General features: G+C 41.9%; 1 protein-coding gene across 1 annotated transcript; it reads left to right on the top strand.

Annotated features, from left to right (window-relative positions):
* Positions 1-402: 402 nt before the first annotated feature.
* On the top strand, positions 403-23,841 carry LOC140994778 (mothers against decapentaplegic homolog 6-like). Its single transcript, XM_073464556.1, has 4 exons — positions 403-1,831; positions 3,833-3,886; positions 4,456-4,533; positions 22,855-23,841. Exons 1-4 carry the CDS (start codon positions 1,093-1,095, stop codon positions 23,499-23,501), a joined length of 1,518 nt encoding a protein of 505 aa, XP_073320657.1. The 5' UTR covers positions 403-1,092; the 3' UTR covers positions 23,502-23,841.
* Positions 23,842-27,938: the final 4,097 nt, after the last annotated feature.

Below are 27,938 nucleotides of genomic sequence, written 5' to 3'. Positions count from 1 at the left end.
TTTGGTGGACCCTGCCACCATTACGGCTTCAAGCAGTGCTCTGGGGACCTTATTTTCCTCTGAGATCAGCTTGTTAATTCAGTTTTCAGGAAAAGATAAATATTTCTGAGTTTGTATTATTGTATCATTAATATTGCAAATATTGAAATTCTGAGTTCTTGAGCTTCTCCAAAACTACACAGTGCCCCTATAAGCATATACAGCCTTTTTAGTATATGTACTTTAATACATACTTCTGGATCACAAAAGAAAAAAAAAACTTTTTCACACAAGCAACCACTTATTTCAATTTTTGACACGTTTTGTTAACAAACATTTGCAGAATATTTTCTCTCTATGGGTTTTATTTTGAAAGTCTTAGTCGAACAAGCCCGGTTATGTTCTTTCTGCCTTGACTCTGGTGTGTGTGTGTGTGTGTGTGTGTGTGTGTGTGTGTGTGTGTGTGTGTGTGTGTGTGTGAGTGTGTGCAGGGGAGTGGAGAGTGGAGTAATTCCAGCTCTCTTTAAAACAACTTCTCAGCACGGAATCCGTCCCGGAGTTTGGCACCGGAGTCCCCGACCACCTCTGCTCTGTCCCGGGACTCTGCAGCGGGATTACTGCCTCCACCTCAGCGGCAGAAAATCATCGGGATTTTTCAGGATTTATCTCGGGGTGAAGGAAGGATTTTACGGATCAGGGGGTTCACGGAGCTGAAGGAGAAACTCTGGGAAAACTTTTGGATGTATGTTCCTGATGCTGTTCGCGTTAATGTAAACTGATACTGCTCCTAACTATGGTTTGCGGGTTGTGTGCGGGATCTCCGGAGTGTTGGGGAGCTGAAGGCTTTGCGGCAAAAGTTGTGGCTTAATTGAGTTGGCGACAGCAGGTCAGCCTTCTCCTTCTTCAGACGCTCAGTGATGTTTAACGCAACGCATGATTGAATATTTCTTTCTAATGCTGCGGGAGAGCCAGACGACGGTGACCACCGGCTGCGCATGTTGTGCGCACCGTGCACAAACCCACGGTCTTGCGCGACGAGTGTAAATCGATGTGGCATCTCCCGGGACCCGGACGGGACCGACAGGACGCATCCAAAACTGTCTAGGTTGTCGTATGTTCAAGTCGAAACGCTCAGGTCTTGTTCGGCGACTCTGGAGAAGCCGTCTGGTCACCGAGAGCGACGGGCGGGATGGAAGCAGACGAGGTGAGGGAGGACGGAACGGTCCGTGCGGCAGACACTCAGGAAAGCTCCACAGGCATGAGCAGCGGTCGGTGACACACACTGACCCGGCTCCGGGACTCACAGGGGAGGCTGGAGACCTGACGGAGAGCGCGGAGAGGGAGGAAGAGGAGCAGCCGGACGATGACCGGGGTGCCATGTGCGTCCCGGAGCACAGAGGCTCCCGGCGGGGACAGGAGGGCGACAGTAGGACGGTGACGTGTTGTTTGTTTGGGGAATGGGATCTCAGACCTCGGAGCGCTTATTGGGCCCCGAGAAAAGACGGAGGGGGCCCTCAGTGCGCACCGAGGCATGCGGGGCTGGAGGAGGAACTGGCGAGCACTGCTCACGCTTTTCTGAAAAGACTCAAGGAGAGATGTCTGGACGCCTTGGTGAAGGCTGTGGAGACCAAAGGAGGGATGTCCAGCGAGTGCGTCATGGTGCCAGGCACTGAGCTGCGGCTCGGGGCTCATCACGTCTCTCCACAGTATCTCCTGTGTAAGATGTACCGCTGGAGCGACCTGCCGCTGTCAGCCAGGCTCAAAACGCTGAGCCACTGCCAGAGCTTCGGCGCAGTGGACAGCGCAAAGGTGTGCTGCAACCCCTATCACTACAGCCGCTTATGTGGGCCAGGTAAGGACAGCACCAGTGGAGAAGAACCATCTCCCTTCAGACCTTTCAACTTGCAAATGATCAACAATGATAGCAGTTAATAAATGACAACCATCACACACCTTCACGAGGGCCCCTGGAGGTCTGAAGTCAGGTGGAGGGCCTTGCAGAGACTAAAAATCTATCTCATTAATTTAATTACTTTATGCATCATAAATATTGATGCATTATGAAAGATGGGGATTTCCAATAAACCAGAGTGTTGACTGCCTGAGGCCTGCAGCTAAAGAAGAATGCATTGTTGATTAAAGTGTCTTAAAAAGAAGGAAAACACCCATTAAATCATCCTTTTTCTTCAGTTATTACTGATGAAGTCATCTTAACATTTGCAGGCGTAAATATATAAACTGAGCGCCACTGGGAACAAATGTCACCGACACTCTTGTTTTATTGCCTGCCCTCCAGTTTTATTTTAATAACTCGCCTTTTACTTTGTTCAACCATTACTTTGATTTCCTCTCCACATTCCAAACACATTACACACTTATTTAAATGTGCGCACAAACTTTGCTGCTTCCCACATCATCCAATTGAAGGTCGCTCTCGAGTTGCACTTAGGCTCTTTTTTCTCTGACAAGGAGGTCCTCCTCTTGTTATTTAGGTGAAGGAGTGCCGATAATATACAGTTTGCATAGTGCTGGCGCCAGACTGACTCGCTGGGTATCTGACTGACTGAGGACTCCGGCAATTACTGGCTCTGCTCTTAAAGGGGCCGCAGCCACAAACCCATGTCCACTTTGGACTGAAGGAACAGCAGCAGTGCTGCTTACAGCTCTCAGCTTTCATACAGAAGTCATCCTGAGAGTCTGTGTGAATGAAAATGTCTGTTAAAACTAAATGAAGATGGAAGAAAAACACTTTGAGAGTCAAGCCGTTCTCTTAGAAAGGACAGATCCAGTGTTTGGGATGAAATACTTGGATCAGAGTTATGATGTTGGATTATGCAAGTTCAAAACAAAGTCTAGATGTGTTGACAGTTATGCAGTCATAGGGTATAAGAGTAAATCATCTCTTCATGTTTGGTACAATCCCAAATTATGAACATATTTCATGAAAAACAGTGTGAAGAGCCTTATGTGAAGCAGAAAAGTAAAGATATCTTGTTTAAATATTACTTGAAAGTCACCCATACGAATAGTACTTGGGTTAAAGTCTTAATTATCTGATATTAAATGTGTTTAAGTATCAAAAGTACGAGTAAAAGTCAATTATACATATGTTTACATGTATATGCGGGTCGACCGATTATCGGATCAGATCAGATGGTCAACCTTTTTATGATTATCTGAATTAGAGTCTTTCCAATCAGAGTGTCAATAAAAAAAATCATTTTTTTAAAAAAAGCACGTCTTTGGCTCTGATGCAGCATGTAATCTGCAAGGTAGCTAGTAACTAAAGTTATCAAATAAAGTAACAGTGGAGTAACAAGTACAAGTAGCAGAAAAATGGAAATACTCAAGAAAATACCTCAAAATTGTACTTTTCAGTCTCTACATCACCATTAACTCTAGAAACAGGTGAGTCCGTTTGTTTGTTATGTGATTTAGGTGAGACGTTCATTTAACTTTTTATGTTTCTATTTTTATTATTTGACGATCTAACAGCTACAGTTTTCTTGAGTTCTTCTTGATAGATAATTGTAATTAACATGAGCTGTATTTCAGGACGGAAACCTTTTTTGCGGCAGAAAACTAAATTATTTGTTTGGAATTTAACGTAGGAAGTTAAACATGTCTCCTGTCTTGATGAGCACTTGTGAATATTCATGACACAGTAAAGAAAATATGAGCAAACTATGAAACTTGAGGGCATTTTCCAAACAGGTGAGGTGGTAGCAACCATTGTACAAGACTTGAAGTTTTAAAGACATGATTAGTTCAGTAGTTTTATTTCTCAGTTGATAATTCAGCTTAAAGACCAGACAGCCATAAACTTAACCTGAATTGTTTGTTGTATTTCCAGATTCACCTCCTCCCCCGTACTCTCTGTCCCGTTCAGATGAACACAAGCCACTGGGTGAGTTTGGAAAAATGTCCACCACATTACAAACCAGGGAAAGACACAGAGGATGTCGTCACCATCATTTTTTGAAGACTGGAAACACAGATTATCTTTGAAAAGCTGCAGACTTTACCTGTTCTCATTTAACCTTTTGATGAGCATGACATCTGAAGTTTAAAAGAGGCAGGCTCTGTTTGTGCAAACATGAAGTCTGCTCTTCACTTTGACCGACTGTATTTGGGCTAAAATAGCTTAGCTTTTTTTCCCTCACCCTAAACCCAAAATGTTTATAACAGCAAATCCTCACACTTAAAGGTAGGGATTCTGGAGAAAGATAGTTGATTTTTTAGTTTCATTCCCAGGTCGTTGAATACCAACGCATTGGGTTCGACCCGAAAAGTGCTCGGAATGAGACTCAACAATCAGCTTTCTTTCTTTCTTCCTACCTTTAAGAAGCTCTAACCACAGAATATTTAAGGGACAGTATTGATGAATGACTTAAACGATTAATCGACTGCTAAAATTGTTGTCGACTGAAAATCTGGATCTCACTCTTCGTCTTGTGCTTCCTCTTCCTCTCCTAGACTCAAGTCTGTCTTACACTGAAACTGTGCCCCCCCTCCACTCCAGTCCGCCTCACATTACGCCAAGAGACTACACAGGTGAGACACTAGCATCGTTGAACATTGTGACCAGACAGATGTTTGCTTCACGTTTGAAGAAATAGGTTTGGAAGCACAGCTGGAAAAAGTTTTTTGAGTTGTGTGTGTGTGTGTGTGTGTGCACTTACAGACGCACACACTCATGCACGCAAACACACTTAGCATGCATCCTCTCTGACTGTTTACATGAAAGGGTAAATTACATTTGCTGGTGTTATTATGTTGTGCTTTCCTTCCCTTTTTCAAAGCCTGTTAAGACAACCAAACACTCCCCTGCATAAAGCTCCTATTGTCAGGGAGGCATGGAGGGCCCGGTGGGGGTCTGGGGTCTCTCACTATCTAGATGCCCCAGCAGTGTAGCCTTTCTGTCTCTCTCTCTCCCCTTTACTTTTTCTACACAGCAAAATATTTCAGTGGGATGAAGCTGCAATAAGATCCCCGTGCATACTCCCAATCCCCTCTTCCTCTCCAGCCACCCATCCCCCTCTTTCCCTCTTTCTTCCCTCAAATCCCTCCATTCCTCTCGGCAATTGAGCAGTGGAAAGAGGCTGGCATTTTGGGGGCGGGGGAGCTGAGCGGCTCTGATGAGGCGGAGGTGTAGAGTTTTGTGTGTGTATATGTGGAAAGGGGGGTGGGGGGGTGCGCAGGCTGAGGGCTGCATTTGGACAGGAAACAGCCCCCTCTAGATGATGAAACTGGAGCTTTATTTGTTTACGTGCTGGGGTCGGCTGGAGAGGTCCTTGTAGCGTTAGAAGAAACCCACAAACCCACTCGATCAAGCCTCCCCGGGCTCACTTGTGGACGGTGTTGAAAGGCGAATGGGCACCTATGAAGTCTGTTTAGTGTAGTCACGGCATCATGGAGCTGTCTGAAGAGTCAGCAGGACCTCAGTGAGGCGTTCTTTAGGGTTGCTTTCCTGTCATGTGTCCAGGAATTAGCTTGAGCTTGAAGTCATTTATTTTGTTGTTATGTTTGTTTTTCATGTTTAGGGGCAGGGCCGTAGCCAGAATTTTAGAGATAGTGAGGGCCTGATTCCTCCCGATGGACACCTCACTACTCCTGGAATAATTTGACCAGAAACAAGATGCTTTAATTTCTTAGATTCTACTTTCTGGGCATTTTTTCCTAACATGAAGGTCTTTAAACCGTTTCAAAGACTTCTCCACAGTGTCTCCAGGGAATAAACACTGATATCCCCATTTATATTTTAAGTTGTTACCTTAAAAGCAGGGCTGCAACTAACGATTATTTTCATAGTTGATTAATCAGTTGATTATTTTCTGGATTAATCGATAAGTTGTTGGTCTATAAAATGTCAAAAAGTTCACTGATTTATTGTAAAAATAATCAGCAGATTAACCGATAAGGAAAATATTTGTTAGTTGCCCCCTGCCTACTTTCAAACGTACTTCTCAGTGGATTTTCCCTGACATAATAGGGAGAAAAAGTGTTGTTTGTGGAAGCTGCGTTCAAAAATCACCCAGAGTCTCTTCTGTCAAGGTTACCCATCAATCAGAAGTCAAGTTTTATGTTGTGATTTTAAGCCATGTTCAAGCTGAGCAGTGAGAGAGGCGGCCTCCTATTGTCTGCCTGGTGAAACGAGTGGAAATAGATCGGTTTTCATACACGATGTGGTGTGTGCAGTGTTTGGGTGACTCTGTCTATGTGTGTGTGTGTGTGTGTGTGTGTGTGTGTGGTCTGATCCCCTGCCCCCCACACCAGAACGCTGGAGCCAAGAGCTGGAGCTCAGGCCAAGAGCATGAGTAGGAAAGCTGAACGGAGGCAGCCAAGAAATCTGCATGTAGCTTTTGTTGTTAACTTCTGCAGGTTGTCAGACTTCTTCTCTTTGAGCTAAAGCTGGTGTAAGAACAGGAAATAAGCTGAACATGAAGCTTGTATCAAAGAATTGTCTGGAGCTCAAACAAAACCATTGATGTTGGTGAGACCTTTAAAGAGGGTAAATGAATCTTTTTTTGTGCAGGTGATCCTCTGGCAGATCATCTAAAGCTTCTGATGTTTTCTTTAGAACAAATACAAGCATTGAACATGTTCTCCAGCACTTCAGCATCTTTTTTTTTATTCTTTTCAAACTGACTGTGTACCCGAGCTTATAGAAAAACACAGTCTGCAGCAGGGTGTGGTCCATACATACCTTTGCCCTGGCCTCTTTTATCATTCGATCAGTTAACGTTCCCTTTAAACCGCAGCAAACAGCCCCGGCTTTGAAAAGAGGGAAACATCTACTGGAAGTTTAGTAGGCTTATATCTACACGGACCATCCCTCTGTGACTCCAACGGAACGTGTCATTCAGCTGCTTCTTGTCAGTGTGTGCGTGCGTGTGTGTGTGTGTCTGTGTGTGCGTGTGTGTGTGTGTGTGAGTGATAGGGAGACAGAGAGGGAGGAATTTCTGTCTGACTCAGTGATAAGATCGTCTCAGAGTACTCACATAGGGGTTCTATCAGGGCAAAAACACACATACACACGCACACATTCACAAATCACGCGATTTGTTGGAGGGGAGACAAAGTTCTGCTGTTTTTCCTTCATAATTGCTCCATAACATCAAGTTAAAAGTCTGCTATTTGACAAAGCTTTTGTTGCTTTTTCTCTAAATGCACATTATTTGGACTATTAGCATTTTTTCTCCTTTCTGCTTGATATTCTCTTTCTTTGACAGTACACAAATTATTTTTACAAGTTACTTTTTACAAGTTACTTAGGCTGTATTGGCAATGTTAATCATTTGGTCGTGAAATTGTTACTGACATTCATGAGCCGAATTCATTTGGTGATGACTAGGGTTGCAACGGTGTAAGATTTTCATGGTTTGATAACCATCTCAGAAAATGTCACGCTGTAATGATATAACAGTATCCGGTATTACACAAATATTATTGTTATTATCAGCTACAATGAGCCTGAATGAGGAATGAAAACAGCAGAGTTGTTTGTTCTTGCTTGCACAAGCGTTTTACAGACATGAAAGTCGATATAAACTTGAAATATGTTTATTTTTTATAACTCAAATACAGTAAAATTCAATACCCAAGAAAAGTCTAAGATCAGATTTCGTATCAGAGTATACCTTAAAACCTGTATACTGCTGCAACACAAGTACAAGTTCTTGTCAGGTTAGCCATTGTTAGCCATTGTTAGCGATACAAGCTGATGACAACATATTACGCTGTATTTTGTGCATACAAACACCGAAACAACATTTTCATAGCTAGAAGTTGGACTGTACTGTGTGTAAGACTGATTTAATGAGACACAAATACGACAGACGTGCTAATAAACGGTGTATTTTACGGCTTTCATAGCTGTTGGTATGTGGAGCAGCCATCTAAGATTTTGAGGTCAGGGTTGGTGAAGTGGATCTGACTTTCCTTTTAAGAAATCCGACTTCAGGGGAACACACCATATATTAGCATAGGCTTGCATTAGCATACTAGCATGCTAAATAATATGTATTAAATCTCACTGTGTTGACAGCCAACAGTCGTCGATAGATATGATAACATACCTGATGGCAGGTTAGCACTTCAGCAACGTCACACCATATAAATGAAGAAGTAATATAAATCAGCAATTTTCCCAACATTTTAATAGTTCTTCATTAGCATGTTAGTCAATATATAAACAAACTGCACCATATATTAGCATATGTTAACATTAGCATAATAACATGCTAAATGATAGCCTATTTGCTAAATCTCACTAGGCTAACAGCGAACAGTAGTTGGCACACATGTTATATGTTGGCAGGTTAGCACACCATATTAATGAAAAAGTAACATAAATGAACACATTTTCCTGGCTTAACATTTAATAGTTCTTTGCTAGCAGGCTAAACTAGCCTACATATAAACAAACTGAGTGGGATTTAGCTCATTTCTAATGAACTTAATCAATATTGGAACTTATTTATATTGAATTAAATCTTGTTGTTGGCACTTCCGTACTTGTTTCTTCCTTGAAGCAGATGCTATACATGTCAGAAATTCCACATTTCTCCCCCTTTCACATGAATGGTGGTTGGCTGCTCATATTTGCAGTCTGTATGCAATTAAGCTGATTCTTACTCTGATGATAAAGTCAGTTCTGTCATAAAATATCCACTGTACAAGGGATAAACCCTTTTGATTTATGCAACACTATGTTGTGCAATGAGCATTTCAGCCTCATAGCTCTGCTAGCTTAAACAAAGTACACATCTACTCTTGTTTTTACCAGCGTTTCACTCTGCGATGTATATTTTTATTTTAAGGGATCAAGAGACAATGCCAAAAACTAAGTGATGTTCCCGCAAGCTTTTACCATCTGACATCATTGTACATGTCAAACATTCGTCCACCTTGTTGTCATTAGGCTCTGGCTTTTGAACATGTGGAAACAAGTAAGGCAATGATACTTAGTGGACATTAGTACGGCCTAGATGCACTGAAGTAAGACAAGAAGACTGCTCCCTCTCTGTCCTCAGTAATCATATTTTGGTGGCTTGTTTGCCTAAGCAGAGCAAGGTATCAGCCAAACATCCTGTCTCAAAGCCCTGTCTGCACTCGCTGCTGCATTAACCCCATGAATTGGCCCTTTGACTGATGGGGCACGGCCCAGGAATGTTGGGAAATTGGGAAGGTGAGGAGGGGGAGTAGGGTCTCTGAGTGAAAGAGGTGGGAGGGGGATAAGGGGGTCTGACTCTGGAGAGTGACATCTGATACATGTTTGAACATATCGCCGTTAATACTTAAGGAACACGGAGCTGAACCGACATTCTTGGAAGTTTGGGAGACAGTTTTAAGAGTTCGACTGCACCGTGCTGTTTTTGTGAGTTTAGTTCAGAGAGTGTGAAGCTTTGCAGGTCAGTCCAGGTTGGACGAGGTTTTGCAAATTACCTACTGAGGCCTTACCTGTCTCCAGTCAAGATTTAACTCACAGAAGTATGAAGATTAAATGAGACACCTTCTCAGAATTCATTTGAAATAATGCAAAGAGAAAAAGTAAACACCCACATTCAGCTGCGCGCAGTGAGAATCTATCCATCTAAGTCTGGACGGGTCCTCTCAGTGACCTGAACCTCCAGCCTGTTTGCTGGCACGCGTACAACACTTGCTCTTATGCCTGACTGAGACACATTAGACTATGGAATTCAACATCAAGTGCTGGCCCATTAAGCATTTGCCATTTCCTCGAATATTTTCCATCATGGCTCTTTTTCACCACAAGCAGGCTACGCAGCCGGGGACGCAGCTCATAACTCACCCAGAGCTCTTTGTATCTCATTTTTAACTTGGTTTTTGAATGTTTTCACATTTTAGGCTGAATGCCAGAATGTTAACACTGTCATTACAACTCTTTCTCTGTTTGTTTACATATACCTAATTCACAACAGCAAATGCATTTTGAAGGAAACTGTTGAAGGAAATATTGTTAAAGGGTAAATCCACCAAATTTAACACATTAAAGTGTGTGTTACAGGTCTTGGGGAGCGCTCTCTGAAAAAGAGTAGTATAAAGCCTGTTGTGGCTCCAGAGGAAGCTGCATGTAATCTGATAAATTGCCTACAGTGATGTCACTCAGTGGCTAAGTTGCATTCTGGGTGATGTAGGCACAAGGATTTGAAAAAGAAGAAGAATGTGTGAAACAAAAAAGGTGATATCTCTGTTTCTGTTTTCAAAACCTGCGCCTACATTACCCACAATGCAACTTAGCCACTGAGTGACATCACTGGAAGAAATTTATCAGATTACATACAGCTATTTCTGGAGCCACAAAAAGCTTCATACTACCTTTTTCACATAAGTAGTCCTCCTAAGAATTGGTGGAGTTCCCCTTTTACTAACATACAGTTGTTTGCACAAGATCAAATAAAAGATCATTAAAGTAGATGTGCATTTCAAGTGAAACTGTCAGATTCTCAGAACAATGACTTACAATATTGCTCAAATATTGTTGAATTAAGACAACTTATTTAGCAAAACTAATGATTTGTTTTAAAAAAAGAAATGACCATCTAGTAGTAAACCATAGTCTGTTATGTTGTTATTAACAAAAGAGCAGGTATTAAAAGTTTTTCTTCTCCCTGCTCCTTCTCCAATCATGGAATGTGTGTGAGTAGTTTGGGTTTCAGTGTTTTATTTGTTTTGTAGAACTGGTTTTGGAAATCATACACTGAAATAAACCAAATATAAAACAAAATTAAATATGAACTATCCGCTCATACTGACTGTAGCATTATTAAAGTTTTTATGGTTAACATTTAGCCAATGCCAACACTTGGGCAAGGTTTAAGGAAAGATTGTGGTCTTGGTTTAATACAGAAAATGTCTGCAGTGATTAAAATCGGGAAACACAACGTGATTGTCAACATTTGACAGAAACCACAGTCTTTTCCTCAACCTCAACCAGAGTGCCTTTGTTGCCAAAGTCAAACCACAGACAGGACTCAGGATGCAGACCTCACTTTCTGGTGTCAAAGTCCTGCTCATTGTTTGTCTATCATCCGCTGCAAAGAGCTTTTTTTATAATCTGAAAAATCATAACAACAGCAAATTGAGATTGTTGGTTTTCCAAAATGGCAAACATACAAATGTAACTGCCTCAAGCATCATGTCGGTCACCAGAAAATAGTAATCAACAGAGACCTGACGGTGTCTGAGGCGCCCAAACACCAACACACATCATTCTTTAGTTTCTTATGTTTTCACATTTCATATCATTTTTAGGGATTTCTGTCTTTATAGATGCAACATTGCTTGAACTTGTGTTAACACTTTATTGAGTCTGCAGGCAAATACCAAAGTGTTGAGAGAAGCATGTCATTTACATTTTCAGACATATTGCAACAAGTTCATGGATTTAGGATATGTTACGCATCAGATTAAATCCTGATTCTCATGTAGACATGGTCTGAGATTGTGACGAATCACATTATGTTTTTATTAGCTTTTCTCCCTTGTCTTGCTGTCCCCCTCTCTTTCCCCTCTCATGTTTAATTCCACTTTTACTGCTCTTTGTATCGGTGTTAATTCGACATCTGCCCTTGTAGCCTCTACTGTTTGTTGTACACACGTTTTCGCTCTCTTTCAGTCTCTTATCCCGTTTCTCTCCGTCTTTCTAACTCTTATTCTCGCCCCCTCTCTTTCAGTCCATGTTGTCAGGCCATCACAATTTAAAATAAGGTTTAAATTACAGGACTGGCTGTGGCTTTCCGTTGTTCCCTCAGAGTTTTTGCCAACCCGCAATTTGGCTTTTAATGGAATCCTGCCATGCTGCTGAACCTAAAGATTCTTTGCAGATGTCGACAGGCTCTGACTCTAAGAAATGTTGGAAACTGTCGCCTGTGCTGCGAGCGCTGAAAGCAGTGCTGAGTTAAGACTGAAGTATGTTTGAGGGAGGTGACATTTTCAGGGGTTTTCAGGCGATGTAGCTGCCTGTTGTAAGTGAGAACAACTGTGTATGTGTGTGTGTGTTTTTGTGCTTCACCCAAGAGTTCACCTAAACACAAACAGTATTCAAGCTTCACTATCAGATTTTGCAAACTGCGAACTCATGCGTGTGCATCGTGGAGTACAGTCATGTGATAATCTAACCCTGACCCTAACCCACTTAAAGAGATATCAAATGCCACTTCTTTTGCTCCAAAGTTGTTTGTCAAACCAGGAAGCTGAAGTGTTTGATGTACAGCATTTCTCTGTTAGCTCCCTTATTATCCTTACTAAATGCTAAGAATGAAGTCAAGATGACTAGATTATAAGTGCAAGTGTGTCATGTTTGTGCAAAAATGATCCTGTTTCATACTGAATTGATGTTAAAAGTTGTCTGCATTTGATTTAAATAGATCAACTGATGATTTACTGTTTGCAGTGGCAAAATCATGTGCGATTAACACAACAGAAGCAACATTTGCTGTTTGTGATGTGATTCTTAGACTAATCTCTGTTCAAAATATTGTTTTAACGAACACAACAATGATCATCATACACAAAAGATCAGTTAAAAGTCTTACTTTTTTATTTGGAGCGGTGCATAGATATTTTCTTAAATAAGAATACTTAAAGCAGCTACAAGGGACTTATTTTGTGTTGATTCTGGCGGCCCCTGTGGTCAAAAGTAGCATGAGCACTACCTCCTCCTGTAGTAAAGATCATGGCTAGCATGTGCATTTCTTTTGGAAGTGAGGAAAAGCAAGCCATATATTCAATATTATTTCAAACACAGCTGTTCACAGGGCGCACAGCAATGAGCTACTGTTTCATCTATGTAAGATTAATAACTATATGTAATATGATGATGACGAAACAAAACAAACTCTTTACCACCAGACTACAGAGCAGCTTCTTTCCTCAGGCTGTGAGACTCTTCAGTTCATCCTCAGCACTTCGTCACAAAAAATAGTTTCAAATTTCTGACACATTGGACCTAGATAAATCAGAATCTGACCCAGTGACTGGCACTAAAAATAACTCTAATGCATGAACAGAAAGAGCCAATCTTCTCGCTGATTATCTTGCTTGCTTATGTAGGTCATATAAAGTCCTATTAAACTGAGAGGGTTTTATAACCAGTTAGAAACTTATGATGCATTTAATTTCATGGATAAAGCAGCATAAATCAATATAAACAATCAATCAGCTTAATATGTGCCATGTGAGGGGTTGCTATAGTAGCGATGAACTCGCAGATCGTCAGACTCTGCAGTTCCCCTTCACTCTACAGCATCTCTCAGATCATTGTTTAGGTTTTATGGCCACAACTTTGGTGTTTTTAGCGTAGTTTTCAGCTGGGCCGTAGCTGTTTTCTGCAATAAATCTCTGATAAGCTAATTAGTGACTAGCCAGTGAACATAATGGAGCATTTAGCAGCCAGATATTTCTCTCAGGAGTTGTTGGAGACTGAAAGAGAGGTGAAAGGAGAGTTAATACTGGACATCGATAGCGTGTTAGGTTGTGTTGCTTCACTCCCAAATGAAAGCAGATTTAATTAGTGAAAAATACAAAAAAATGTCTTATACGCTCATGCAGAATGTGTCTGCACTTGCTTTTATACAAATTGTCTTTGAAACAACTACTCACTTAGTTTTCACAGTCCTTGTTGCACCTCCTGACTGTTTGAGTTATGTATAGTGATTGTGCATTGTGTTATCAGTCCACATATCAGTGTGTCTGCATTGAGAGAGTTTCAAATTCTCCCAAATCAAGTTTTAGAAGGAATTTCATAATTCCTTCTTCATAGTGGAACAAATGGATCCATTCCACCAATAAATGCGTGTAATTATGTTGTGAGGAGTGAAGGCCATATAGTCGGACCACGTGAGGCTCAATGAGAGACTTGTCAACTTGACCCCAGTGACTGGCTGAGCGGGGGGAGGAAGTGTCGAGGAAGAGGGCCTGTCCAGGAATGTGTTGGGAGGGGAGGCTTGTCAACTGCACGGCTCTGCTTCTCTCTGTCTGCTTTTGTGTCTCTGTTCAGAGTTAAATCATCTTTCTTGAAGGAGTTTGTGCAAAACTAAAGTCTGGTTATTCTTAAGAAATAAAGGATCTTCTTTTGTGAAGCAGTAAAGTGTGTCTCGATCAAGGCTGATTTAAGTCTCTGCTGCAGTGCCTCTGTAGGTAAAAGACAAGGTTTTGTCTGCACCTCTCAGAAAATGTAACCACATGTTATAGGGGCTGAACATGAACTGTGATTGAGCTGCTGTGTTTCGTTGATCGTGCAGACAACATGCAGCAGGCTGAATGTTATCAAAAATGCTCAACATCTTAGCTCATCCTCTTCTAGCAATGACATTTCCAGCTCAAACTTTGACTTTGATGTGATCGTTTCCATCCTTTTCTGTCACAAGTAGAATGAATGAACACGGTCACATCAGGAATAGCAGGAATGCACCGCGATCGATCAAACAATCTACTTTAACACTGGTGCAGCAACATTGAGGAGATTCTCTGCAGAACAATAAATCACTTCATGCTGTAGCTGCTGTGACACCTTAATGTACTGTAGAAGTATAATTTAGGCTCCAGCCCCACCCTCCTCCTGCTAAGTTGCACTAAAAACAGTTGCAGTTGGAAATAAACTTGCTTCAGCAATCCAGTCAGTCAGTCAGTTCTATTTAGATTAATTCAGTTTCCAAAATCAAAGAGGTTGTCCCACCAGCTGAGAACACACAGTAAGTTTTAGCTCATTAAGCTAATAAAGCCCTCTGGTGAGGTAGTTAGCTGTCAAATAGGAATAATAATAGCTGCAGTGCGTCGTCAGTATTCAAGTTCCTCGTCTATTGCTTGATAATTGTCAATCTTCACTTGTAAGGGATGTTTTTCATGCGTCAGAGCAGCTTGTGTTTTCTTAGCATTTACCTGCAGAAAATGTTGCACTCACTACCAAATTCTCGATCTCCAGTGGCAAGGTTGTTGTGCAAAAAACAAGCTGCACCAATGAGAGCTTTGTGCTGGAGTCACCGAACCTGAGCATTTGGACAACAGCTGAATCAGTGCCTTTACAGGAACTGCATTATTTTGTAAATTTTCCTTATTCTGAGTTTTGCAATTGAACCAAAAACAAAATGTCAACAGTTTCCCTTGAGGAGCACCGATCCTCTGGATTCATTTCTTACTTTTTCTCCTAATGTTAAAGATGCAATATGTAACAATTGTCCACCTGTTTGAATTCATACTCACAACAAATAGGGGGCAGCAAATCAAAGTAGCTGCCAACTGCTGCTAACTCTAGCTGCCCTTAGCTAGTTAGCTCAGTTAGCCATGCAGCTAGCAGTCCAGACTGGGAGCTTGAAGCACTGGAGAAGCTTTGGTTTTTACACTGCTAGCACAAACTATTTGGACCAGAATGGGCTGCAGCCAGCTGGTCAGCATGCTAAACATGCTTTGCAACCCAATACATACCCAATACTCAAAAGCACATTGATATCACATAATCAACACATTGATTGATGATGAAAATAATCGTGTAATGCAGTTCTAGTGAAGTCTGATTAAAAGCAAGGGAACATATCCATATTTCAAGATACTTGTATTTACTTTTTGGCCTTTATTTGAAAGGCCAACTGTATGAAGAGACAAGACAAACAAGAAGATAAAACCATGATGACAAGCAACAAATATTATTTGCATGTTTGCATCTTACTCGACCACCAGGACACCATGTGTTTATCTATAGATGTGTTTTAGAGTGTGAAAGTGCTGACAATTTCAGAAGTAATTTTTAACTAAATAACAGAGGAACAATGTCAACAATGGTACATAATCAATTAAGTTTCTAATCTATGGGTAATATCAGCTCAAACCACATTTTATTTCCAAAGTGACAGTTTTCAGAGAAGAACAGTCAGCAAGTTGACAAGCAAACTGTTTCTTTAACTGTAATCATGCAGCCGAACTGAAAACATCAAAATCTGCTCAATTTAAATTTGCAGTAGTTTAATGCACACGGCACAACATGTCCTGGACGTCTCAGTGGATGATATACAACATGGCAGCAGAGTTTGTCCAGGATGATGTATGCAATCCTGAGACAGTCCTTGGCTTAAGTTTTCTGGCACTTTGAAGTAGCAGCAGCAGAAATGCAGGAAACTGGTTACTTTCTCTCTTCCTCTTGGAGGAGCTTTCCAAACTGCCTCCGAACACGTCTTCCTAGGAATTTTACCGGGGCAGGCTGTAACTTTCCTGCGGCTCAGTTGACCTGCAGGTTCAAGGAATGTGGTCGTCTGTTTGTATGAAATGATGGATCGCTGTTTGAGAGTTGTATGTCTTGTGTTATTATCCGAGAAGCAGGGAAAGATGTCTTGTTGCACGCTGCAGGCAGGCGTCATCACAAAATCCACTTTATAATGGAAAAAGAGAGGGAAGGAGTGTGTGTGTGTGTGTGTGTGTGTGTGTGTGTGTGTGTGTGTGTGTGTGTGTGTGTGTGCATGCGTGCAAGAATGTGTGTGTGTGTGTTTGTGAGCGAGAGCCCCGTTGTGTTCGACTGTAAAGCCCATGTCTGGCGATAACGCAGCCCTCTGATGGCAGAGATAGTCGAGACGCCAGCTTAAATGTGGCTTGCTGGATTGAAGTTGCTCTGTAATGATAGTTGTCTCAAACAACACAGAACCTACCATTTGTAGCCAGGGAGGGGTGTTTTCTCCCCCCCCCCACCCCCCCCCCCCCATTTTTATTTTATTTCAAGTTTTTTTTCGATCTTAAGGGGGAAATTTGAGGAAGTTGAATCAAAACAAAGCATCTCAGAGGCGAGCGACAATGGTCAGTAGCTGAATTCTAGCCTCCCTTCTCGTCCCTCTGTCCCCCCCGACACTCCCTCCCCTCCTCCTCCCCTCTCCCCAACCCACCCACTTCTTTCAGCACAGTGGAAGAGTCTAATAACTGGAGGGGAATCTAATCCTTGGCAATGGATGAAAGACGAGGGTCTCCCTCCCTCCCTCTCTTTCTCACAGTCTCTTTCTCTCTCTTCATTTTTTCCGTGAATGCTGGTTATGCTTGGCAGGTTCTCTCCCTCTCTCCCTCTCATTTTCCCGCTCCCTCTTTCACCCAGTCTCTCTCTCTCTCCCTCTCTCTCTTCTATTTTTTTTTTTTTACTCCTCTACTCCCCCCCCCCCCCCCAACTTTCTTCCTCTCTGTGCAGGTTAAGGTTAGCAGGAGGAAGCCTCCACTGCTCAGACTGGAGGGAGAGAGGAAGTGCAGCGAGTTTACAGGAAAAGTTTGGGGAAATATGTTTATTTGTTTTTTGGCCGAGAATTTAATGACAGAATTGATCCCACCTTCAGGTTTGTCTGTATACATGAAGTTACAGCCAGTTAAGCTTAGCTTAGCATCAAGACAGGAAACGGGGAAACAGCTAGCCTGGCTCTGTTCACAGGGAAAAATCCACCTACGAGCACCTCTGGCTACACTGAACATGTTAAGCGTAAAGCATGAAAATCGGCCAGTTTTCTAGTTGTATATTTTTGTGTGAGGTGTGCACGGCCTTTTCAAATTTGGGGTCTTGATCCTCCTGTCAGCATTAAACCTGACATTGAACTTGAAAAGTTTGAGATTCACAGCGTAGTGCTGGGTCCAAAAACTGAAGATATTGTTCAAAAAACGAAACAATCTTGTTTTGCCTTGTAGGCTCACACAACCCAACACCATACGTGCGCTCGGGTGTAGCGAGTTAAAAGGATATATTTCGCTTCACGTCAGCTCTGTAAACAGCACACTTACTATAACAGTTTGGGTCTGTGTTTCTCGGTTGATGTAGCATGAACCTGCAAAATAAAACAAAACACTTTTCCCTTTGCCAGTAGACGAGTTTGCCTTTCTGTTTCCTTTTGTTTTTTCTTTTGTTTTGTTTTTTCTGATGTGTCACATTCAACGTCAAAAGCGTGCTGGAAAATAGGAAACGGAAAGCAGCATGGAGGCCACTGACCATGTTATGATGGTTACTTTTTTGAATAACCTTTAGCTCAGTCTCTTTTTCAAACTCAACATCAAGTGAACAGTAGTCGAGCCCTGCTTGAACTGTGTCCACCTGGTTGTCATGTGTCAATCACAGGTATCGAATCGGAGATGGAGCCGATGAATTCCTGCAATTGCTTCAGAGTCATTTAACCCAGGAATGAATGTCGATTATACCTTTTCACATTGAAGACAAAAGCCAGATGTTAGTGGGCCATTTGTCTAGTGTAAAAGGACTCTAATAAACATGTTTTGCCCTGTTTATTTAATTTGCACAATTAAAGAGAGTACAGAGGATCAGTTGAGTGACTTCCTGGAGTCTTGTCATCACAGTGAGCAAAATGCAAACACTCCAAGCTGTCACTGCTCCGTGTGAACAAATAATCTGGTGCACAACGCCCCATAAAACTACAAATTGTTGTTTCAACACTTTGTTACTATTAGACGGAGCCAGGCTAGCTGTTTCCCCCTGTTTCCAGTCTTTATGCTAAGCTGAGCTAACCATCTGCTGGCTGTAGCTTCATATTTACTGTACAGACTTGAGCGTTGTATCATTCTTCTCATCACACTCTCAGCAAGAAAGTGAATATGAGTATTTCCCGAAATGTCCAACTGTTCTGTTGTGATGGGAGAAGCGAGGAAAAGAAAGAGGAAAGTGTTGCTATTATTGTTTGGAGTTGACAGTCTGTGTGGAGCCGGCAGGAAACCGACTGTCTGACCTCTGAACTGTGATTGCTACTGCTTTTTATCAGCCCACAAACAAACCTGGTCCTGACATATAAGATGTGGATGCCTGTGATTTAATTACAGCTGTTGTTTGTTTTACATTCCTCCACTTTATCTCTCCACCTTTGTTCAGGCTGCGGATAAAAACAACCGTAAAGCGTACTGGCTGTTTCGATGAGATTGGCACTAACAGACAGTGATTTTGAAATGAAATAACAAAGGCTACTTATCTAATTGGTAAACAGAGCTGTTAAATGGTGGTCGGCCTAAACGCTTGCAGGACGGCGTAATTGCTGCCAGCCCTCACATACAGACGCAGGCATGCACGTTCACGCAGTCGCACACAGTTTTTCGACTTCCTCCGCTCGAACATAAACATACTGATAACCTCCAGCTTGAACCCGCCTTTAAAAAATTCCATTGAAGACGTCGGCCGTCCTCCTCCCTTCCTCCCCCCCCCCCCTCCCTCGCCATTCTCACACGAGCTCATTATACCTTTAGCTGGATGATAGCCAGGCTGAGCATGATGACACTAAGGACGGTGCCAGAAACATTAAACATGACATGCTGTACCACTCGCGCTGCCAAACGCTGGAAATCATGATTGAGTGTTTCATACTTCACAGCTTATCAGTCGATCTCCAGAAGACTCTGGTGCTAATGTTTAATGTGACATTTGTCTGTTTACAGCCTTTTGATGACCTTTTAAACTTTCAAGACTTTTTATTTGTCTCTCAATGCTCCCTGAGAAGATTTATGAACAATTACACGTGACAGAAGACAAAGAGATATAAGTGGAAAGTAAGGTTGGATGGGTTAGGGCTATCCGATTACCATGCTAACTTCTGCATAACTGTCACGACTGTTTTGTCTTCCTGTTGATAATTTTAGCGATTTCTTTAATGTTTTCAACTAAAATTCCTACATATTGCACATCTAAAAAAAACAATATTTGATACCTGAAAAAAAGAGAAGATGACAGTTGCTCTATTCAACACAGTGCAAGCAAAAATTGGGTCGGGTGCTCGTGGAAAATGGGAGAAAAGGGTACCAAATGCAATCCAGGCACTACAAAGGGCAATCATTAATAAAGCCAGCATGTTTTGACCATTTTCATTATTGAGTGAACTTTATATTGAAGTCTTGATTGAGATTATTTTCATTTTCGATCAATCTGCTGATTGTTTTCACGATGAATCGATTAGTGTTTAGTTCGTAAAATGTCAAAACAAGTTGCCAAAGCCCAAATTTACATCTTCGGGTCACTTTTTCTGTGAAACCAAGAGTCCAAAACCCAAAGAGTCTTCATCATCATCATCAGTCATAAATCTGGAACCAAAAAACCTCAACAACTAATCAATTATTGCAAATTTCTTTCAGTCGACTTATCACAGCTCTTGAATCATATCATATTCTTGAGTTTAGGCCTCTCTCTTTTGCAGTACACTAACACTGAATGCATTAAAAACTTAAAAGCCAGGATTTAATACTATATCTTCTGCAGCATCATTCATTATATGACAGAAATTAAAGTGCACCAAGTCTAAAAAACCCTAAAAAGTCCCAGTTTGTTTTATGTCCTGGGAATTAATTTGATCGTGAGCTCATAAAGTCTCCCTGTGTTTCCCCAGACATGTTTGTGTTACCTTATTACAGGGAAGAGCATGGCTTGTAAAAGTGTGTGTGTTTTTATGTGTGTGTGTGAGAGAGAGAGAGAGAGAGAGTCAGGAAGAGATAGAGTGAGAGAAAGAGAGAGATCCTGCGAGCTGAGCAGCCTGCTCTCTTATTGGAGAGCTGTAAAAAACTCCAGACCGCAGGAGTTGCCAGCCTGGAATTCACTAATGACACACGTGGGCCTCAGATGAGAAGTGCAATTTTGTGTGTGTGTGTGTGTGTTATAGTCATACTGTTTGGATCAGAGGGCCCAATTTGTGTGTGTACGTGTGCTTGTGTGAGGCCCTATCTCATCATCTAGTGTGTGTGTGTGTGTGTGCTTGTGTTTGCGTACAAACACCCACACACATCTCCTCCTCCTCCTCTTCCCAGCAGCTCCGCGTACCACCACCACCTCTTCTACCCCCATCCCCCCCGAAACAAAAATGGCCGCTGTGCAAACATAACACACCTAGCCTAATCTCAGTCTTGTATCACCCAAACGCAGCAGCTTGTTAACGGGAGAAGCGCCGCAGCCGTCCCAGCCCCTGGTGGATGAAGAGGGGGTGCTCTCTGAGAATATGAAAGGAATGGGGCCACAGGCACATGGGTCTTTAAATCCTCTGTGTCAATAGAGTCTCTGGAGCAAAATAATGGCATCACTCTGTGTGGGAGTTAATGTGAGCTGATAGCATGAGGGCTGGGGGTTCAAGGGTTCATGGGCTTGCGCTTGGTTGACAGAGAGCTGAATGCTTTCCACCCCCCACCCCCCGACTCCTCTCTCCACCGCTCTCCACCTCCTCTTTAACTCCGGACCTGAAGGAGTGTGATGGAGGGAGATGATGAGGGATGTCAGAGGAGGAAGTGGGCTGTTCAGTGTTGGCAGTTTAGTCTCAGATGAGTGAGGAGAAGCATGAATAAATGAGTGAAGAAACATGGTGAAGGCTGACGCTTGAGGGGTCACTGAGTGGTTTAATGAGTGCGGAAATGTGAATCACAAACAGTGGTGGAATGTGGCGAAGTACATTCACTCAACTACTGCACTTAAATATCTGAGGTACTTGTACTGAAGTATTTTCATTATGCTTGTAGTCCACTACATCGAACAGGCAGATATTTTTATCGACCGAATTTACTGCATCAGACAGTTTTAGTTACTTAATAGCTTCTTTTACGATTACAGTTTTTTAGCAGCAGGAAAATGCAACATTCACATTAATTTAGCAGAAATATTAATCCAGAAACATCAGATGTAAAACACTGATAACAGGGAACATTTTACTGCAAAGTGAGTACTTTAACTTTTGATACCTTTAAGTACTTTGCCAAGTATACTTGTATACTTTAACTGAGGGAATATCTTTTGGAGGAATGGTGAGTTCTCCCTCCAGTAAAGTTAAGACACACTGTACTGTGGGCTTATGCAGACGCAAAGTGTTACTTTTTTGTACGTTTTTCTTTTATTTTGTGAATCACATTCCATTTGCGGGGCTCCGGGTTAAAGGTTGTACTGGATTCTGCACATTAATCAGTTGGATGAATTATTTTCTTTTGTCAAGTAAATGAAAATGAAATCCCTCTATGGCTCGCTACTGTTGTTTTGAGGAATGCACATGAAAACTATTCATTTTGAGTGTGTTTTGAGTACCCGTCAGAATGTTGGATGTTTCTGTTGAAAAAGTGACATAAATCACTGTTAACGTGTGTTATTTTTGTGGAAGAGGAAAAGTTCTCTTTAAATATGTAGGTTCCCTAATTAGAGCGACGGTCGATTAAGGGAACTTAGGATCCTAGTTCCACTTTGCATCTTAATAATATAATACAGCAGGTGTTTGTTTTTGGCCCCTGACCCACTATTAAGCTTCAGTTTTGGCCCTCCAAGGGAAAAAGTCTGGGCACCCATTAAATAATAAATGGTCTTGTCTTTTAACATGCATCTAATTAAGTCATAAAGTGTGAAGAAACACTTGTTTTGTGGTATTTCATGGTGATGAAACACCACAAAGTCCCACTGATGATGTAAACTCCTCATAAATCACGATACATGACTCACCACTATTCTTAATAATAATGTTGGGTAATAATATCGATGATTCAGGCCCTTGTAATCAGATAGTAACCGAAAACAGAGAATGAGCATCCATAAGTGTGGCTCATGCTTTCTTGAGGACTTCCTCTCCCATCCTCCCCTTTAACACATCATTCCCCTCCCCTCAAGAGGAATTAATGTCATCAGAAATTGTAAACATTAATTCTTCTTCCTCTTTTCTTCCTCTCAGACACCTCCCAACGCGACACTGACAAGCCTTTTCTCCCAGTTTGAATCTCCCTCTCTGTCTGTTCCCATCTTGTCTTTTAGGTTTTTTTGTCTTGCACTGATAGGTTGAACAAATGTACAGATATTTCTGATCAAATATAGGGAGGAAAGTCAAAAGTTGTCAGAAAAATAAGTACTCAATACTTTGCAAACATTAATCCTTCCTCCTCTTTTCTTCTCCTCAGACACTGGTACCTCCATCGGCTCCTCGACTTCCAGCGGACATCGCTCTCACTGGTGCAGCGTCGCCTACTGGGAGCATCGAACGCGCGTGGGTCGCCTCTATCCAGCCTACGAGCCTTCGCTCAACATCTTCTATGACCTACCTCAGGGCACGGGCCTCTGCCTCGGCCAGCTCCATGCCAACGCCTACCACAGCCGCCGGGAGGACCCGGGCGGACACGGCACATCAGGTCTTCATGGACATCCCAGCCATGGAAGCGGAGGGAACAGCAGCAGCAGCAGCAGCAGTGTGCAGCAGATTCGCAGTAAAATCGGCTACGGCATTGTGCTGAGCCGCGAGCCGGACGGAGTGTGGGTGTACAACCGCAGCCAGCACCCGGTGTTCGTCCACTCGCCCACTCTGGACCCGCCCAGTGCCCGGGGGCTGAGTGTGAAGAGGGTGATGCCGGGCTTCTCCCTCAAGGTGTTTGACTATGAGCGCTCCAGCTGGATGGCGGAGCACGGCGTGAAGCCGGAGAGCCAGGAGGGGCCCTGGGACCCCCACAGTGTTCGCATCAGTTTCGCTAAAGGATGGGGCCCCTGCTACTCCAGACAGTTCATCACTTCCTGTCCGTGCTGGCTGGAGGTGCTACTCAACAACCACAGATAGCACACAGACAGACACTCACAGACTCACCTGACCCAGTATCCTTATTGTAATCTACCTAGATTTAATATAAAGTTTATATATTATATAAAATATATTATACATGTAAATACTTGAGTCATTTTTACAATGCAATTATTTATGTATAGTGTAATGTGTATATGGACAAAGTAAAAGGAACAAGAATATGCACTTTTGATTCTATATATGCATTACAGTTTCTCAGTGTCATTTTGTAAACTGTTCAAATAAAACAAACCTGGTTTATGTTCTCATGTTTTAGCAATTCCATCAAAAAGTATGCCATACACACGTTGTCAATAAAGTATTTGTATTAAATGAAGCTTTCTGTGGTCGTCTCAAGTGCTTCTGCCCAACGTATTTAGTTTTAAGTATTCTTTGACGTAGAGGTTTATGACTGTAATCTTCTGTTTACACCTTAGATGCCCCTTTCATACTTGCCAACCTCGAGACCTCAAAAATTGGGAGGATTTCAAACCAAAGCAGGGTTCCAGGACCCAACCCTCAAAAAAGTTTCAAGGACTGTGTTTCCTGCATTATGGCAACATTTAAAGGATGAAAATAACAAAATAATAAGTAAAATACAAAAGCAGGATGTTTAGGAAGCATCATGCAATTATGGTCAAAATGTAAAAAAAAATAAATAAAATAATTGACATGAAAACCATGTCAAATAAATTTGACCCTTCAATCCCAGAAAACCACACAGAATCGTCCCCCTCTAGTGTAAACTTGTGTATATCTGTGGTATAAAGTCATATTCATCACTTTTCATTCATTCATTCTATTTTGCCCCTGCCCTTAGAGAGTCTGTGCACGTCACTGCCCTGTTTGTCAGCCTCTTGAAGGGGATTTACATGGTGCAACCCCTGTGAATTGACAGAGAAAATGATGTGGCAGATTTTACAGTCCCTTTCCTACGAAACTTAACATAAAAAAAAGGTAATTTGTCCCTGCAGGGCGTCTGAAGGTAGGAAACCAGCAGAGGGTCATGAAAAATGGGAGTCTCCCAAGAAAATCGTGAGGGTTGGCAAGTATGGCTCCTCTCAGTCCTTACAGGAATGGATAGAGGTTCTGACTGTGTGACAGCCATGGACCGTATGACAGTCCCTGTTTGGCCTGCCTCTGTTTTGCTTTCAGGTTCTTCCTGCTGGCCTGGCCCCTCCCAACTCGTTGACAGAGTTACATCACCTGCTTGAAGCCTATATAAACCTGTTGGTTTCACGATGGCTTCCTCTCTCTCCCTCCGGGCACTTAACTTGGTTTTTGATTGTGTTCTGAGTTTATGACACATGGTTAAGTAGCTACATTTTCCAGGCATCCAACGCCCACACCCACTGTATTGTTTGGGTGTGGTTGCTGTGTGGCCCTCCTGAACGAGCTGGCCGTTCTTCCGGGATCTGATCCCAGGACCTCTAGCACCCAAAGCGAGACTTATACCCCAGACCAAAGTCACTCATGTAAATGTTCGTCTTCACTCATGTGAACCAAAAATATCTTAATATTTGAAATGGAACGATCCAACCATCTCATTTGTTTGTTGTCTTCTGGCATCAAAATTAGGAAGCGTCACATAATTATGATCAAAATGTACAAACAAAGTTATATGAACTATATTTCCCAATTGAATTCATAGTAACAATAAAAAATCACTCACACAACAAAGCCATCGCCACTGCAACACAGCTGTCATCACTTTCTATCATAGTGAATAAAAGAACATAAACATGGTGACATCACGATAATAGAGGTTATCTGGTGATACTCTTTAATGCAAATGAAAGACAGTAAACACAGTTACTGTTTGGAATATAGTTAGAGCACAACACAACCTGATGAAGTTCAGTACACCTAGTGTTGCAACGGTGCAATAAGATGGCTCAACACTCACCTTGCAGGTACAACTTAGCTCAAGGTGACATGATTACACTAGCTTTATTCACTGAGGAACACTGGAAAGAATGCCCCGTCAAAAATAAAGAAAATTCTGCCTATGTAACAAGTGAACATTGTTATAGACATGTATCTTCCTGAAATTTTGAAAAGCCCAAGTTCTAATGGGTGAAGGTCCTCCTCAAACAAATAGAAGTCAATAAAACTGAGTTTACACACAACGTGATTTCATTTGATCAAAATCACATTACTTCTCAAATGTGCAATCATAGATTCATAAATCATACATCTCCCCTAGTTTTTATCAGAATGTATTTATCATACTATACTCCATATTTGTTTTTTGTTTTTTTCATTGTCCTGCTTTGGGAAACAAGTGTTGAAAGGTGGTACAGTATGATTTGCCTGTTGTGGCACAGATATAAGGGCATTGATTCTGCAATAACAATGGTAATTTACAAGGCTTTAGTCTTCTGATGCATTATTTTATTTGCGAAATTGTATTCGATGATTAGGGGCGGCTTTATCTCTGTTAAAAAGGTATAAAGGTGTTCTTATGTGGTTGCATGTATGTGTGATTACCAGTTTACTTTAATGAGATATTTTTACTAGAAATCAGATGATTCTGAGTTTTTTCTAGTTAAGACTGTGAGATGCATTTAAAAGCTCTGAGAAGCTGAGTTTAGATTTGAGCTTAGATTTTTTGATTATACTGTTCCCAAAAGTCAAAAATGAACTTTCGGGCTCAGATGTTTTGTTGTTTTGTGTCTGTATGTATGCAAAAGCTTTCATTACATATGCACTACAAAAAAATGTGTTCAAACTGTGTGACTCATGATCAAGTTTAACTATCTTCTTGGCATTAAAAGGGACCAGTGGCAATGGAAAACAGTGCGAGGCGTCACTGTGCCAGTGGTAAGAAAATAAAGTGCATAACTGAGAGATTACACAACAAACCACAGCAGGGCCCAAACCGACTCTGCTCGGAGAAAGTTCTGTGTTTATAGCGTAATGGCATCCTGTTGAGTCTTTCAACAACACAATCATTTATGGAAACTCATATTTGTGTTAGAGCAAGAACAGTGAGATGAAAAAGCGATGTAAGCAGTCAAAGAACCCTTCCAGAGAGTTTAAGAAGCAGCGCCTCGCTCGGCTCTGGCAGTCAGGCATTTTTGTTTTTGACCCTGAACCTCTCCAGGCTGCTCGCTGAAACCTGTAATTAACTTTAGCTGTAAAAGTAAAGAAGGGTTGATTACAAAGTCGCAGCACTCCTGAGGAAAAGTGAAGCATTACAGCATTCAGAAATCTCTCTCCTGGGTTTAGAACGATGTCACAGAATAAAGGACACAAAAAGCAGTTACACATGTGCGCTGGATGAACAGTATCTTACTTTCTGAACTCTGATTTGTATGTAACAACATTCAAAACTGAATAAAGCTAGAAAAGCTCTGGGCATTCCCATACAACCCCCAAAAATTCCAATGTATATTTCAGTCGAGTCTCCTCTCTGCTTTTCCAGGCAAAGTGTGGGATTTGTGGTCAGGGTACAATGGAAGGATTCAGAGGAGGGAGCGGGGTGGGAGAGTTGCTGCTGGCAGAACTTGTCCAACAAACTTACCATGTTTCTCTTCCATCTCTTTTTTGGTTTTCTCATCTGAAAACACCCAGTCTCCTGTCTTAATTGTTTTCCTTTGTCAGGACTCAGAGTCATGGAGACGATGAAATGCATCCCAGGCAGCGAGCGGCACACGGAGGAGGGTTTTTTGGCCCTCGTCTTCAGGGCTGCGGTGTGTGCTGACCTCACAGTGAACTGAAGGAAAATGGGCTAATTCTGCCGCTGGCTCTGCGGCTCCACCCCTTCACCATATAATTATCCCTGTCCAGATTATGATGTTATAATTATGTTAATGAATGCATCGGGGATGGGTAATTAATGGAAGACATTTTCTGTTTTTGCTGCAAACAAGATGAGTGATGGCTTGGAGGAGCAGTGTGTTTACAAGTCTGCTCTCTTTACCTGCAAATCACTCGTGCCTTATGTTTCTCAAACGCAGGGTTTAGCCTCCTGACACACAGCGTCCTCATATGGGGACATTACATTTCGGGTTTTCTGCATGTTATACTTCATTCTGCTTAATTTAGACCTGCTGTCCTCTTTCGTGGATACGTTTCTGTCATCTAGTAGTAGCAAAAGCACAATACATTAATTGGTGCAAAAACAAGATGCCAGTGCTGAGATTGAAGTGGACCAAAAACCTCATCAAAATGTTATGGTTGAAATGTGTTAATTTATGCTTATTAACATTTGTAGTTTGATGATTCACTTTAGTAACAGTAACAAGCAAGGATGGATCTAAATAGAAGGTGCTCGTTTGAGGAGTGTATTATCATTCATGTGAAGTGAAGGTGAAAGGAAGATAACAGTGAAATGAAATTATACGATAAAAAAAGCCCAACATGACACCTCGCAAAACAATATCAGTCCTAATCCAGATATTGAAGACCACTGTCTCCAGATGATAATCC

The sequence above is a fragment of the Pagrus major genome, chromosome 4 (genome assembly GCF_040436345.1).
Source record: "Pagrus major chromosome 4, Pma_NU_1.0".
Lineage (NCBI taxonomy): Eukaryota > Metazoa > Chordata > Actinopteri > Spariformes > Sparidae > Pagrus > Pagrus major.
Note: the sequence above shows the minus strand (reverse complement) of the source record. Positions and strands in the feature narration are given on the sequence as shown.

Coding starts and splice junctions, on each gene's coding strand:
- LOC140994778 (XM_073464556.1), top strand. CDS start 1,093: ATGTTCAAGTCGAAACGCTCAGGTCTTGTTCGGCGACTCTGGAGAAGC. Junction 1,832..3,832: donor CAGCCGCTTATGTGGGCCAG/GTAAGGACAGCA, acceptor TTGTATTTCCAG/ATTCACCTCCTCCCCCGTAC. Junction 4,534..22,854: donor TACGCCAAGAGACTACACAG/GTGAGACACTAG, acceptor TCTTCTCCTCAG/ACACTGGTACCTCCATCGGC.